The sequence below is a fragment of the Athene cunicularia genome (genome assembly GCF_003259725.1).
Source record: "Athene cunicularia isolate RWA chromosome 18 unlocalized genomic scaffold, athCun1 chr18_part1, whole genome shotgun sequence".
NCBI lineage: Eukaryota > Metazoa > Chordata > Aves > Strigiformes > Strigidae > Athene > Athene cunicularia.
In genome coordinates, this window is record NW_020799123.1 from 12243475 (window position 1) to 12257696 (window position 14222).

The 14222-nt window shown below is 54.9% G+C and overlaps 1 protein-coding gene across 2 annotated transcripts in view; it reads right to left on the reverse strand.

Moving 5' to 3' along the window:
• Positions 1–14222, reverse strand: part of SLC39A11 (solute carrier family 39 member 11) — a 100526-nt gene that overhangs the window by 75870 nt on the left and 10434 nt on the right. For both annotated transcript variants that reach the window (XM_026861074.1, XM_026861073.1), the window contains exons 2-4: positions 13132–13245; positions 12070–12108; positions 4498–4656 (exon numbers count right to left, since the gene is read on the reverse strand). In XM_026861074.1, coding sequence (XP_026716875.1) covers positions 4498–4656; positions 12070–12108; positions 13132–13239 — 306 coding nt within the window. In that variant the 5' untranslated portion in view covers positions 13240–13245. The remainder of the gene's footprint in view (positions 1–4497; positions 4657–12069; positions 12109–13131; positions 13246–14222) is intronic.

A 14222-nucleotide genomic window follows, 5' to 3' on the forward strand; every position in this document is an offset into this window, starting at 1 on the left:
AAAAAAAAAAAAAAAAAACACACCACAAACCAAACCACAAAACAACAAGCCCTGTATCTAGCTGAAAAGAAAAAATAATTTAAAAATCCAATTGAGATGGTATTTCCAGGACAGAATTACAGCCCTGGCTCTCCATCCTCCCGTCCCCGATCATCTTTTACACGAGAAGTATTGGCAGGCTCCTAGTTATAACTGAATAATGGCCCATCAGTTCTCTCCCTGGATTATATATTAACTCCTGGTTCTCCCGAAACATCTGCCCTCCTCTCCCTCCCCCTCGGACGCTGCTCAGCTCTCCCAGGGAGACCCCACATGCCGCAGCACCCAGCGGCGGAGCTGCACCCACCACGACGGGAGCCATCGAGCTGCTCCCTGTGCGCCGACAGATGTTTCTGAGCAAAACGAAGCCTCGAGGTAGAGGAGATGAAGCCGATTAAGCTTCATTATCCTATTTAATGTAATGATCGCAGAGCCGAGAGGACGTCACGCAGCCGGGAAGCGGAAAGAATAAGGCAGTTAATAGGAAACGTGTACGCACGTGGGCAGGCAGGTACGGCCGAGCTGACGCGCAACCCACGAGGGATTTATTATCTCCCGCCATGGGCGGTTTGCCTTCTCCTCTTCCCTGCCCTTGCCACCTTCCCAGCACCGCCAGCAGCCCGTCTGTGAATTCCTGCTTGCTCAGAGGAGCATTTAAGGGCAGCGAGCTGGAAAAGGCAGGAGCGAGGGAGCTCCTGGCAGCCACAGCTCCGCTGTGCCCGGATCCAACAGCCCACCCAGCACGGGAACACTCGTGGGAGCCCCGACAGCACCACTGGGAGAGGTCGTGGGGATCCGGCAGCTCGAAGACAAAGGCAACACGCGTGCATGTGAAAACCCAGGAGCGAAAGCAGGCGCGGACTGTCTGAAAACCAGAGTCACACACACACACAGAATCATTCAATCACTCAGGTTGGAAAAGCCCCTCGGGATCATCGAGTCCAACCCTCAGCCTGACTTGTCAAAGTTCTCCCCTACCCCACATCCCCCCACAGCTCATCCCAACGGCCCTGAAACCCCCCCAGGGATGGGGACTCCCCCCTCCCCGGGCAGCCTGTTCCACTCTCGGACCACTCTGTCTGGGAAACATTTTCTCCTCCTGCCCAGCCTGACCCTCCCCTGTTGCAGGGCTGGATGCGTCCTCTGGAGAGGATTCCTCCAGGAAGAGAGAAGCCAGAGCAAGAAACCCATCATGGAATCCCAATAAAACATCACACTCTGAACAAAACCCAGCCAAGTCAGCAGAGCTGCAAGACAGATTTGAAGGATGAGAATACCGCTGTTTAATTCCAGCATTCTTCTGCGTTATAGTAGACCCAAAATAGCTACTTGGCAACCATGGACCTGCTGCACTGAGCAGTATTTTTAAGTAAACTCTCCCTCAAAGGCTTCAGGTCTTGGCATTAAAGACCCTTAGTCCCAATTCTTTTTAGTACAGGCAATAGTGTCTCATTCACCACCCATCACCTGCCCCTCTCCATCCAGAAGCCTCCTCAAACACCAGTTGAAAGTCACGTTATTATTTAAAAAGTAGCTGTAAGTTTAAACTAGAGTGAAGGAAGGAGGGAAACTCGTTGCAGTATCACCGGGGCCACAGGGGGAAGAGACAGACGGGCTGTTCATTAGTGGTTTCAGATATTCCAGAAACTATAGCAACGTCCTGCTGCAGACCCAGCTCTGCCACCGCGTCCCCAGCCACCGAACCCAGCGCAGCTGGTAAAGACACACTTTGCCTGAACCCGACGTGCGAGGAGGTGGTGGCCAAAATAAGGAAGAGCCCGTTTTTTAAACGCTCCTGAGGTCTGTTTCCACGATGGTCTCGCTCCCTGAGCACGCCCGAAAGCCCCGCTGGGGTTTGCTGTCCTCCACCAGCCCAGCCCAGCGTCTCCTCCGTAAACCCAGCTAAAGGATGAACAAACACGTTAAAGGCTTCACACGGGGAAACCAATGATAAAGATGTCATAGATTAGATCTGTCTTTTGTAAGGAATTTAATGACTACAGCTGTTGGGCGTCATTAACCAGTTTGTCTTGGAGGTTTAACCCTCCCGCCGGCCCCAACCCTGCCCTGAGCAAACACTGGGGTACCCCGGGAGTCACCCCGCGGCCGGGGGGGGCTGCAGCACCAGCGAAGCCTTGCTCCCTCCCCAGGGAGCAGGGCCGGGGTGATAAGGAAGCATTAGAACCTTTTACTACCTGTTGCTATCCAGCAAAGCAATTATGGAGGAGTGCCAGGCAGAGCGGGCGAGCTCTCTGTGCAAAGAGCAACCTGGTAAAAACCGATCCCTCGTCCTGCCCCCCCACCCCCCCAGCCAGGGGCAGAGAGCCCCACGCTCCCACCAGCATCCCTTCCCCTCCTGACTTTACGTGGGGGAGGAAAAAAAAGACACCAACCCTGAGATTTTAACTGATTTAGAAAGAAGCAAGGCTTGATGGAAGTGAAACGTAACGGTTTAAAAATCCTTATCAGAGCGGCGCTGGCTCCTGAGAGAGAAATCTGGGCTCCAAGTGAAGGGAGAGGCATCCTGAGCCAAATTCCCCACCAGCACAGCCCCGGGGGTGGCTCCGGACTGACCGGCCACTCGCTGAGTTTTCATTTCAATGCATTCAGCTTTAACCTCTGCCTGTGCTCCTCGAGCAGCATTCCTTGGAACTTCCCCACCTCTGGGTACCCTCTCCTCTGCCTAAAGCATCCCCAAAGCCCCATCCCCTGCCCTCCGAGCAGCCCCAGGAGCCAGCACTGCTGTCCCTGCTCAGGGAGCACCAGAGCCCCTCGCCAGCTCTCCTGACCCTGCCCGGGTTCTGCGGGGGAAGGACAAGCAGCATTTTGCATTTCACAGAATCATCTTGGCTGGAAAAGCCCCTGCAGCTCCTCCAGCCCAACCATGACCCTCACCCTGACCCTTCCCAACTCCCCCAGATCCCTCAGCGCTGGCTCAGCCCGACTCTTGAACCCCTCCAGGGATCCCGGGGACTCCCCCCTGCCCTGGGCAGCCCATTCCAACGCCCAACAGCCCCTTCTGCACAGAAATCCTTCCTCAGAGCCAGGCTAAAACTCCCATGGGACAAGCGCGCGGTGGCACATGCCCTCCCACAGCAGGCACACAGCCGTGTCGAGCCAGGGGAGGCAGCAGCTCCTCTCCCATCGGTGTCTGAACTGCATTAAAGGCAAGGTATAATTGTATATTTTACATAAATGTTGTGTCACTCCCCACAAGACCATCGCCCTCGCCACCTTGCATGCGTTGTCACCGCTCCATCCTGCTCTTTGCAATGCAAGAATTTCCCTCCCCCAACACTTCCTCCTCCCCACTCTCCCATTTCAAAACGCAGCACAGAAGAACGCCGGCCGTCAGGAAGAAGCGGGTTTTGTGGTGCAACTGTTTATCCACCCTGTTGGGAAATATCAGCTTCGGGCAGCTGATCAAACACATCCCCAGCCCCATCCAGCACCTCGTAACAAGGGCCATCACCACGATGGCCAACGCAGGGAAGAGACCTCAGGGTACTGAGAACAGGAGGACAAAAAAAAAGCAGAGTTTGACGGCAACCAGCCACCCCACGGCAGCCCCCAGACCCCCACTGCATCCTGCAAAGGGTTTGGGAACCCCAAGAAAAGGCAGGACACGGGCAGGCAGAGCTCACGGAATGGGTCAGGCTTTCAGCCGCCTGACACCGCTGTTATTTCATTTATTTGTTCTCGACTCTAATGCATCCATTTGCACTGGAAGTGGCACAATGTAATATCAAGCCATTTTCTTCGATGCTGAGGATGAGTTTGACTGGACGTGTTTGCTACGAGAGGCTCAGAAAGAAAGGGAGAGGGGCAGGCCGACGCCGTGGGCTCCCCTGGACACTGGGGTAACCAGCCGTACCACTCTTCAAATGGAAAACCTCACACTCCTCACTCATAACCACAGAGAATCCCCCCTTCCACTAAAATAAATTAAAAAAAAATTTAAAAGCCCTTTGGGAATTTTTGGAAATATCTTTACTGACTAAGCCATTCTTGTGTTTCCAGCTGTAAAAATCCAACAGCTTCCAATTTATTTATTTTTTTAATAATACTCTTTGACAGTAGGATGGTTCATTCAATTTTGAAACGCTTAGAGGGTTGGCAGCTCTGCAAATTAAACCCCTGGGCTGAAACAGAAGGTCACACCTGAACTGTCTGCAAAGTGTTGCCAGTTAAAAGAACAAAAGCAGAAGCATGAAGGAAAAAAAAAGAAAGAAATGGGAAAAGAAAAAAAAAAAAAAAAAGGGAAAAAAAAAAAAAAAAAAAAAAAAAAAGAGAGAGCACAGACAGCCTAAAGCTGCATTCAGCACTGGCAGAGCCACTCAGGGCCTTGAGAAAACACAGTTTCATTAAATCTGTGATGGAAACCAATCTGTATCCAGCTTCTGTCACGGCAGAGCCGCAGGAAGAGCGGAACCCCCCAGCCCAGGAACAGCCACTTACCAGCGCCGGGATGAGCAGGTCGGCGAAGTACACGAAAGCTGCTCCCAGAGCAAAGCCCACGGCCACCGGGAAGAAAGCGAAGGCTCCAAAGCTGCCGGACTCCTCGGCCATGTCGATAGCCGGGGCCAGGAGGGACCAGTAGGAAGCGGCCAGCATGACCTGGGAGACAAGAGGGGAGCGGTGAGAACCGTGTGGACGCCGACACCACGAGGATCCGGCGCCTCTGCCAGCAGCCCACCCTCCTTCCAAGGAGACTCCAAGGAGCTGCGGGGCCGTCGCAACCCAGCAGAGCCATCAGAAACCACTTCCCGGCGGGACACAGCACTGGAGGATGCAGGAGTGAGGTTCTTCCCCATTTTCACCAAGAGCATTTTTCTTGGCTCAAAGGCCCAAGGCAGCAAACGAGCAACACGAGCTCATTAGGGCGATTTTCGGTGGGATTAGCACAGCCACCACAGCCCTTCAAATGGGAACAGCAGCAGAGCAGGGGCAGGGAAACCGCCCTCTCCTCGGGTGTTCTGCAGCGACAGGGGTGAGTCCGTGGCTCTGCCGGCCACCCCAGCCCAGCCAAAACTGGGGTCAACCCAATCCTTCCTGCACCCAGCTCTGGGCTTCTCCACAGAGTGGGCAGGGGAGGATGGACACACAGCCCTGATCTCATGCAGGAAAAAAAAAAAAAATAAAAAAAGTTGGATAATGCCTGGAGCAAAAGAGTCATCTCCAAGCTAGCTGAGGGCACCCACAGCTTTGCTACGCAGATTTAAGCCTAGCTGCCAAGGTCCCTACCTTGCTCCCCCAGACCAAAACAACGGCAGCACGAGGGCTTTGCAAATCCCCTGCTTCTGCTCAGAGCAACACTTGGGCTGGGCCTGCCCCAGCGCCCGAGGAGAGGGCCCAGGCTGGGAGGGGACAAGTTCCCATCCCGAACACTGAGCAACGCTGCCCAAGTCCTACTGCGGTGTTTGACCAACGCACCAGGACAATAAACCTTTCCAGTAGCAGACTGTTTTTTTGCTTGCTTGCTGCTTAGCAGGGAAGGAGAAGGAACAGTGACACAAAAGACCAGAGAAAAACAGAATCTGAGACTTGTGGGGATCTCCGAGCCCAAGAGGTTGCTCAGGGTGTTACCCAGTGTGGAGAACAAAAAGCCAAGGCAGGCACCAGTTTCACAGCCTTACAGTAAAGAACATAATATTAACATGCATTTTATCACCTTATCCCTTCCTCTCTGCTGCCTGACGTACTAGGCTGGGTTAATTAAAAAGTCATCAGCCCAGCGCAACGCCCTCGGCAGCCTTGGCCCCGGTTTCCCTCCCTGCAGCCGTTCAGCTCCGCGGGAGCTCAGCTGTGACCAGCTCTGGGCACGGGTCCCACCACACACCGGGAGGAAGCAAGTCAGCGAGACAAGCACAGATGGGCTTAAAAATCACACCGAGATCTGTGTTCGGCTTCGGGAAACCGTCTGCGCCAGCAAGGGCGGAGAAGCGGCGGCACCCGCTGCCCTGCCACGGCCTCGGGGTGGACGGGGCGACGCTCGGCGCTGCCCACGAGCGGGGAAGCGCAGCAAAGGGGAGGAGAAAGGGGGGCGGGATGGGGATCCAGCGGGAACAGGCGAAGCGAGCCCACAGACAGGAGCAAGAGGGATGCTGTGAAGAAGGGTGACCCCCACCTCTCCGTCCAGCCACCCCCCCACGGAGCCCCGCTGCGGGGTGCTCAGAGGAGATGCTGCTCAGCTCGCTCTGTATTCGCCGGAAGAGAAGTGCGTAACAAACTATTACATTTGAAATCACTTTTAACAAAGGAATGAGATGCCTATTGCTGTAGACACCAGTCCCTGAGGGATTGTGTAAATCTCAGCTCGCTATGAGTAAGAAGAAAGCAGGCTGTCATGTCAGGCTTAACCACGGCTGTCAAACTTCATATTTCAAATGCCACCTCCTTTAAAAAACAACCACACACCCCAACATGGAAACACAAGCAACAGGGAAAGGCTTTGCAGAATTATATTGTCATCTTATGTTAAGATATCATTTCCCCATGGAAAACAGAGGCCTGACACTGCTCAGCCTCCAGATCCCGTCACCACCGAAGGCAGCAGCGGAGCTCCCACCAGCTTCGCTGCACACGGGCTCCGGGGGAAGATGATGACGGAGCCTGAAGCCACCCCAGCTCCACCACTGAAGGAGCAAACTGCTGGGCTGCACCAGCCACCTTCACTCGCTTGGGAAGGAAAAGCCACTTATTCCTACGCCCTTTTACGCAAAGAAACCCCTTGACCCCACTTAGTGGGGGAGATGGAAGTCATCGCCCTGCAGCAGAGGTGACAACGTCCCCGTGATTCCCCTCAGCCCATCTCTAAGCTCAGGCACAGGTTTAGGGACGTGGGTTTGCCTGGGAGCAGCCTCGCTCAAGGGTGCTCTTGCCCACCCTGTTCAGCATCTGTGCTGGCACTGACCCTCTGGTTCAGCAGCATCCCTCATCAGATGATGCTCGTGAACTAACAAAAGGGTGAGGATTTCTGCCAGCGACCTGATTTAAGGAACAAAAATCACATCTATTTATTAAAAATCTCTGTAATTGTCCAGCCAGTGACAAACCCCACCAATGCCACTGAGCAAGCTGGTGTCAAAGGCAGGAATAAAAGAGAAAAAGCTTGCCTGAGCTCTCCTCAGGTCAGTAAAACATGAAGCTACTTCAGGAGCGAGGACAATTTTCCACACAAAGTCTTGCCCTCACACCAGCCCTGCTCTGCTCAACCAAGACGGAGACCAGGGGACCTGCAGCACATCGGCTCGCTGGCACCAGGACACGCACTCGCTGCCAAACTGGATCTGGAGATTTTTGCAAAGAGACTTCATGCTCCAGAGCCAAGATGTAACACCACCACAAATCCGCCAGCTCTTGGGAAAACAAGCTGCAGTCGATGGGGGAGGAGGAAGCACGCAGAAGGCAGCTGCGTATCTAAAGCATCCCCGGGTTGCGGGGAGCCCAAACCTTTCCCTGGGATACGTCAGCGTGACCGGAGACAAAACCCAGGCTCAAAACCAGACTGCCTCGTGCCACGGACAACGACTGAATCCAGGTCTGCATCCTCCCGCTGATGGGGAGCCCTCAAAACACACCATAACCACTCCGTGCCCCACCACCGCTCCCAGGGGTCGAGGGGCCTGACCCCCAGGCACCAGGTTCCCCTTCCAGGCAGGTACCCGATGTGGGTGCCCAGTCTGAGCTCTCCCAAACGCTGCAGTGCCAACACTCCCCCCAGCCAGACCACAGAGCCAGCACCGCCCCAGCTCTGCCCACGCAGCTCCAGAGCCGCGCACGGTTGGGTTTTTTTTCCTGCAAATACAGAATAAACAGGGCAATGATCTTTCTGCCCAACCATAGCTGGTCCTGCTGCAGCCCAGGGTGAGGCAGAGAGCCCCTGTACATCCGAGTCCAGTATCATTAAAATTAAAACCCTTATCTCGTCTGCTACAAGCGTCAACGACTCATCGTGCTCCCACGAGATGGTCGAGATGAGCACAGCAGCTTCAAGGGAAACATCCCATTAACGGCGTGTGGATCAGGAAACTCAAACTGCTTACAAGCAAAGGAGATCCCCATGGCAGGACGGGAAAGCAAAGCAGAAGGTGAGAGACTGGCAGGACACTTTCCCTGCCAAACTTTTTAGCTTGACTTCATTAAGGCTCCAACAACAAGAACCGGCCTTGGTAGACCCGTGTAAATTACTGATGCTTTTTTAAGCAGCACTGAAAGGGAATATTCAACACCAAACGTGCCCGGTGCAGTTTAAAGAGTGTGTCTCTGTGATTTTATGCTTTACCTGGGACAGAAGAACTCAAACCACGACCCAGTAAGAGGAAGAGCCACGCGAGGCTGCAGGGAAGGGTGACTGCAAGCGTTTATGTAGCATTTATGATGTCTGAGCACAGCCCCTCCAAGATAACACCCAGATAACAGAGAATATCTTCAAAAAAAAAGATCTTATTTAAGAATATCAAGATTTAAGAGAAAAGCCAGAATTCCACATCAGATGCCCAAGCAAGCGAAGCCTTGTCTCCATAGAAACACATCACCTCAGAGGCTTTTGCATACAAAACCCTCTATTATCCACAATTTCCAGAAAGGGAACTGAGGCAGAGAGAAGCTGAACGCCCAGAGAGCCGAGCAGAGGTACCGGGCTGGAAGGAGCTGAGCTCCTCAGGGCTGTAGCAACCAGCCGGCCCCAGATGACACTTGTGCCATCAGACACGGTCAGCCTGAGCTGAGACAAAACGGGGTTTGGCTTTGCGGCCGGGACGCTCCCAGCACACGCAGGCAGCTCTCCCAGCATGTCCCAGCTCGGCGTACACCCGAGCTTCCACCAGCTCCCCCAGGTCAGACAGTGCATCTGCAGTGAGGGCAGCACCGAGCTGAGGATTTCTGGATCCCAAACTATCACTCTGCATCCTGGACCATCCTCCTCAAGGTCGTCTGAACATCCCTGTCCCACGTCCTCCTCCTCATTCAGCAGGAGAGAAGCTTTTAGCTAATTTTGGTTTCATTTTGCTTTACAAGCTCCCAGAAGACAAGCAGGCAAATCATTACCCACAGGAGAGAACCACTGGTTTAACAGAAAATTTGCTCTTGGAGGGCATCACACACCTCCCTGGAAGCTGGATGACTGTCAGGAATCCTGAGCTAAGCACCAAAAGAGCAAGGTCAGAAGCAATACCTGTCTCTGTCAGTGCAGGGAGAGGAGGTCTGCTGGCTCTGACAGAGCACAGGGGAAGTTTAATTAAACCCAGCAGCCCGGATTTCAGAGCAGAGATAAAGAGGAAGTTAAGTTCTGCTTCTCTCTACCCAGTACTCGGAGAAAGAGCCCGTACGTATCTGCAAGAGATCGACATCAAAGACACGACGTTTTAAACAGAAATCCCTCGTGGCAAGGGAAGTAGTCCATGATCAGAGCAATGTCGCTGCCCGAAGAAACACTTCTTCCAGGCAGGAAGAGAGAAAACCGTACAAATAGATTTTAAAGCTGGCTGCTCCACATCCCGCTATTTCCCCTACACCAAGCCAGCCTGCCAAAACACAGAGAGTCCAGGCTGCTCCCGAGATTCCCCCCAGCACCGGTTTTGCAGCACAAGGCTGGATGAGGCAGGAACAGCCCCTCGTCCCAGCCAGCCAGGAGGATTTCGCAGCCCGACGGGGTTCCTGCTCCCACCCCAGCACACCGGCAGCCTCAGGCGTGCAGCCTCCTCAGCTCCAGCATCACGTCCTGTCCAAAGGCCTGTCCTGAACGGCCACAGCAGGAGGTGGTTTCTCCTCCAGCTTCCCCGTGGACTCTTTGCAAAGCCACCAAGCACACACCTCACCAGCACCTGCCCTGCCCGCGGAGGGAGGAAAACACTTCACTATTAAATCCTTTTGGGATGGGATAGACACAACCCATCACACCGCTGGTCAAGCAACTGCAGCTGCTGCCCAGCTGGGAAAAGAAAAACTCTGAAAAAAACCTCAAGGGGATCCTGTTGCCTGGGGATAACATCGAGCAAACTCCCTCTCCACCCCAGGGCAGCTGCACTGGGGAAGCATCAAGGTGCAAGGTCGAGCACAGCCCTCACAGGGGGATACACCAGCCCCTCATCAGACACAAGGCAAAGAGCTACGGGCACACCTGGAGCAAACTGAGGCGAAAGGAGGATAAAAGCTCCAACCTCCAGTGCTTCTGCCACCCAAACACTCAACCGCTGAGTGAGCATCTGCTCCCAGTGAGCCCATTAGTCCCAGAAGCAACCGTGGCACAATCCCCTGTGGATCTCTGGCACCTTCCCCCAAAAGAGCCGGTCGTGGCACTGGGTGACGCAGGCAGCTCACCCCAACCAGCACCTCAGGCCCGCAAACGCAACCCAAAAACCTTCACAAACTGCAGCTCGTGGGTGGTTCATGTGGCAGCACCTTCTGCCAGCAGGACCTGCCACCACGGGCTTCCTCCATGACATTCCCCTCCAAACACTGCAGCAATCCCAGAAAAAAAACAAAACTCCTCTTTCCTGCTCCGAGCACAGCAAATTGAAAGAAGCTGGAAGAAAAAAGCAAACATTTGCAGGACTTCTGCTTCACCAGCCGAGCCACACCTCTGCCACACAGGGATGACTCAGGGCTCCTGGCAGGGCGAGGTGGTGGCCACGGCATGGACGGCACCGCACCGGGACGGCCCCAGAGCCAGCCCCGGGCCGGGGCAAACGCCCCGCTGCGCCATGCTGGGGCTGGCTGCTCTGCGAGACAGAGATCCCATGGCGAGGGGACAGCCCAGCCCACAGTGTCCCCAGCAGCATCTCCCCGACGCCACAGAAGTGGCTCCAAGTTGGCTTGTAGGGACGAGGGTGTGTCTTCCAGAGAAAAACAGCTTAGAAATCAAACCACAGAGGAAGAGCTCCAGAACGAGCAATTCCTAATGCAAACGCTTATAAAGCGGCCCAAGAACCTGCTACAACCGACAAGTTGAGTTACTGACAGCGTTAGCAGGCTGCAGGCACGTTGCAGGAAAGCTTGTTCGGGAGCAAACCCAGCCCTGTAGGGGTTCCTGTCACCCACCGCGGCAGGTTCGCGCTCGGTTGCAGCTGGGTTTGCTTCAGGCACTGGGAAGAGCAGAAAACCCGCGATCTCCAGAGCTGCAAACACTCAAATCGCACCTTAGTTAGTGGCGCTGCAACATCTGGGGGTGCCCAGGGAGGAAGGAGCCCCCGCTCCACGCATGGCCCCAGCACGAGCGGCGTCGCTGCGTGCTGCAGGACAGATCGCCCGCGGCGCCGGGCTCGGGGTTCACCCCAAATCCTGGCAGTGTCACCCACGCTCCAGGTGCCGGCAACACGGCCAGGACAGAGCGAGCGGGAGCTGGCAGAGCCCTGTGCGCCCACCCCATGCCCAGGGAAGAGGCACCTTCCACCCAGAGCACATCCCCCGGGTCAGGCACGCTCCAGCTCTCGAAGGAAAACAAACGGGATTTAACAAGCCCAAATGAGCCTCCAGCCATCACCCAGGGAGCAGGGGGTCTAAATTCACAAGCCCCAACACAAGTTCAAGCCAGGCAGTGTCACCTCTTCCTTTAAAAAAGATGCAGTAAGCCCCACATTTAGCGAGCACCCTTGATGTAGAGCTGCAGCATCTTCCTTCTCTCTTCTCCCAAGGGCTTAAAGCACCTCACCGGAGAGCGAGAAGGGCAGAGCAAGCCACGAGCCTCCAGCACAAAGGCCCTCCTGCCCACCTTCACCACACCAGTGCTCCAGGAACGATCCAGAAGCCCAAGGAAAGGAGAAGAGTTCAACTCAAGAGAGGCAAACCCAGCGTGGGCAGCTCGACGTCTTCGTGACCCTCCTTGTGCCACCTTCCCCCTCACCAACGAGGAACCGCCAGGACAGGAGGTGACCAGCACCAGCCACGCTCCTCCCCGCCCCACCCGCCCCTCAGGCAGTTACCCAAGAAACACTAACACGAGTGGGCAACCAAACAAAGAGTGGAGGGGCATCAGAGGTGTCGGCAGGTGAACCCAGGCAGAGACGAGGAGTAAAACGATGCTGTACTTACCCCTGCAGCGAAGCCTAAGCTCCCATCCAGGATCCGCCTCTGCAAATAAAACAAAACACAAACCAAAGCCATTTATTCCCAGCAGAAGCAGCCGAGTGCGACCACGGCACGAACCATGCAGAGCTGCACCGCTGCCGCACTCACCTAACTTTCTTTTCGTTTCTGCAACCCAAGTGATTTCTGTGCTTTGAGGCAAAAGTCACCCTTCTCACACAGAGGAGCCACGATCCTGGGGTGACGGCTCCCCACCGAGCCTCCAGCGCATCCTGGCTCCCTCAGCCCACCCACACTGTCCGGGCTGGCCCAGCCAGCACCCAACACCAAAGGATGCGGGAAGGTAAATCAGAAATTCTCCTGCCAATCAGTGCACACTGCCCTGAGTTTCTCCCACTTGAAGATTTAATTCCTCTAATAACAGGTTGCTGTAAACAAAGCCATTACTCTTTCCAGTGACCCAGCACGGATTCTGCCCGCTTCACTCCCGGTGCAGTTTTCATTCTTTAGCACATCGCTCTCCCCCAGGAAGAAAAACCACCGTGCTAGTGCAAAGGGAATCTCACTTTGCCTCAAACTCCTGAATAAATCATCACAAGAGAGAGGCATAAATAATAAATCCATCCGGGCAATTTTGAACACAACAGCAAGGAAGGCCTCTAATTTTGAAATACAAGGTGACTTAAAGATCAGCGCTCTGCTTGTTCTGAGCACAGGCTGACCCGAATCCTGCTCTGGAGACGTGGCAGCAAAACCAGGTTACAGCAGGAGAACCTGCTGTTCCCAACACAAAGCCCTGCCTGCGGCTCTGCCCCATCTCCCCAACACCATGAGCTGCACTACAGCACATACCACAGCCTGGGGACAGGAATTTCATTTCCTTCTATTCTTTTCTGTTGACACACAGAAGAAAAATGAGCTGGACTTTTTTTCTTCCCCTGCCCTGGGACCTCCCAAGCCCAATATCAAGTCCTGGGATCTGGCAGCCAAACCCACCCACGAGCGCAGCCCTTCATCCCAGACCCCGGTCCGGTTCCCGGGGATGGAGGACACGACCCCAGCACCCACCTGCCCGCTGGAAAACACGAACACCAGCGCCGAGCCAGCCGCCGTCAGCCCCCACGTGAGGAAGGTTCCCAGCACCGACTGGATCACCGGCCCGTGCCCGGGGATCATGCTGACCTAGGAGAGATGAGGCACGTCAGAAGGAACACCTCGTGTTTAAAGATGGAGAATAACACCCAGATTCCTCCCTGGTTAACAGGGGAGCACCCCAACTCCCTCCTCACCAAAGGGAACAGAGGGAGCTTAAGCATCCTCCTGGCAACACCTCTCTAAGCTTCTCTCTTCCCCTTAAGTAAGGCTTTGCAATTTAATCCACGCTCAAGGGAGCAGGAGGGACCAAGGAGGGATGACAAGGAGGAATGAGAAGCACCACATCCCAGCTGGCGCACAGCCCCACGCTGGTTTTGGGCTCGAGCCAGCACCAGGCCAGAGCAGCTCTGGAAAAACAGAAAGAAACGGTGCTCAAACCCCACCGGGTGAGGGGCCACTTCGTCCCAGGTCCCCGGGTGGCCCCCAGGCACGTGCATCACGTCCCACTCCTTGGTGACACTTATTTGGGCCAAACCCCAATTTTACTGGCGCTGAAGGCGAACGCCCTCGCAGCACCCGGGACCAAGTGAAAGCAAGTGAAAAGAGGAAGGAGTCTTGGGGATGGGCCACCAAAACACGGCCGTGGGCTGTGCCCGAGGGGTGGCCAGGGGCTGGCGGGGGTTATCTGAGCGCACCCCGGTGAGGCCCTGGGAGCAGCACTGCTCCGAAAATACACACGTGTATATAAATACAGGCATATAACTATACAAAAATACATATATGCCTACACAATTATATGCAAATATCTCAAAATACACATATATTTATACTTTTATACATAAATATATAAGAAATACACACACTATGGCCTTCTTACCCCCAACCCCCCAGGGCTGCTGCCAAACCCTGTGGGGTGGGTGTTGGGGTCAGACCACCCCCACGACCTCCCGGCTCCGGGGAGAGGGACACCCTCTCTCCTCCAGCACGCACCCCCCAGCCCCCCATGCTCCCCCAGTCCCCAAGGTGAGGGGGACCCCAACACCCCACCGTGCCCGCCCACCCCC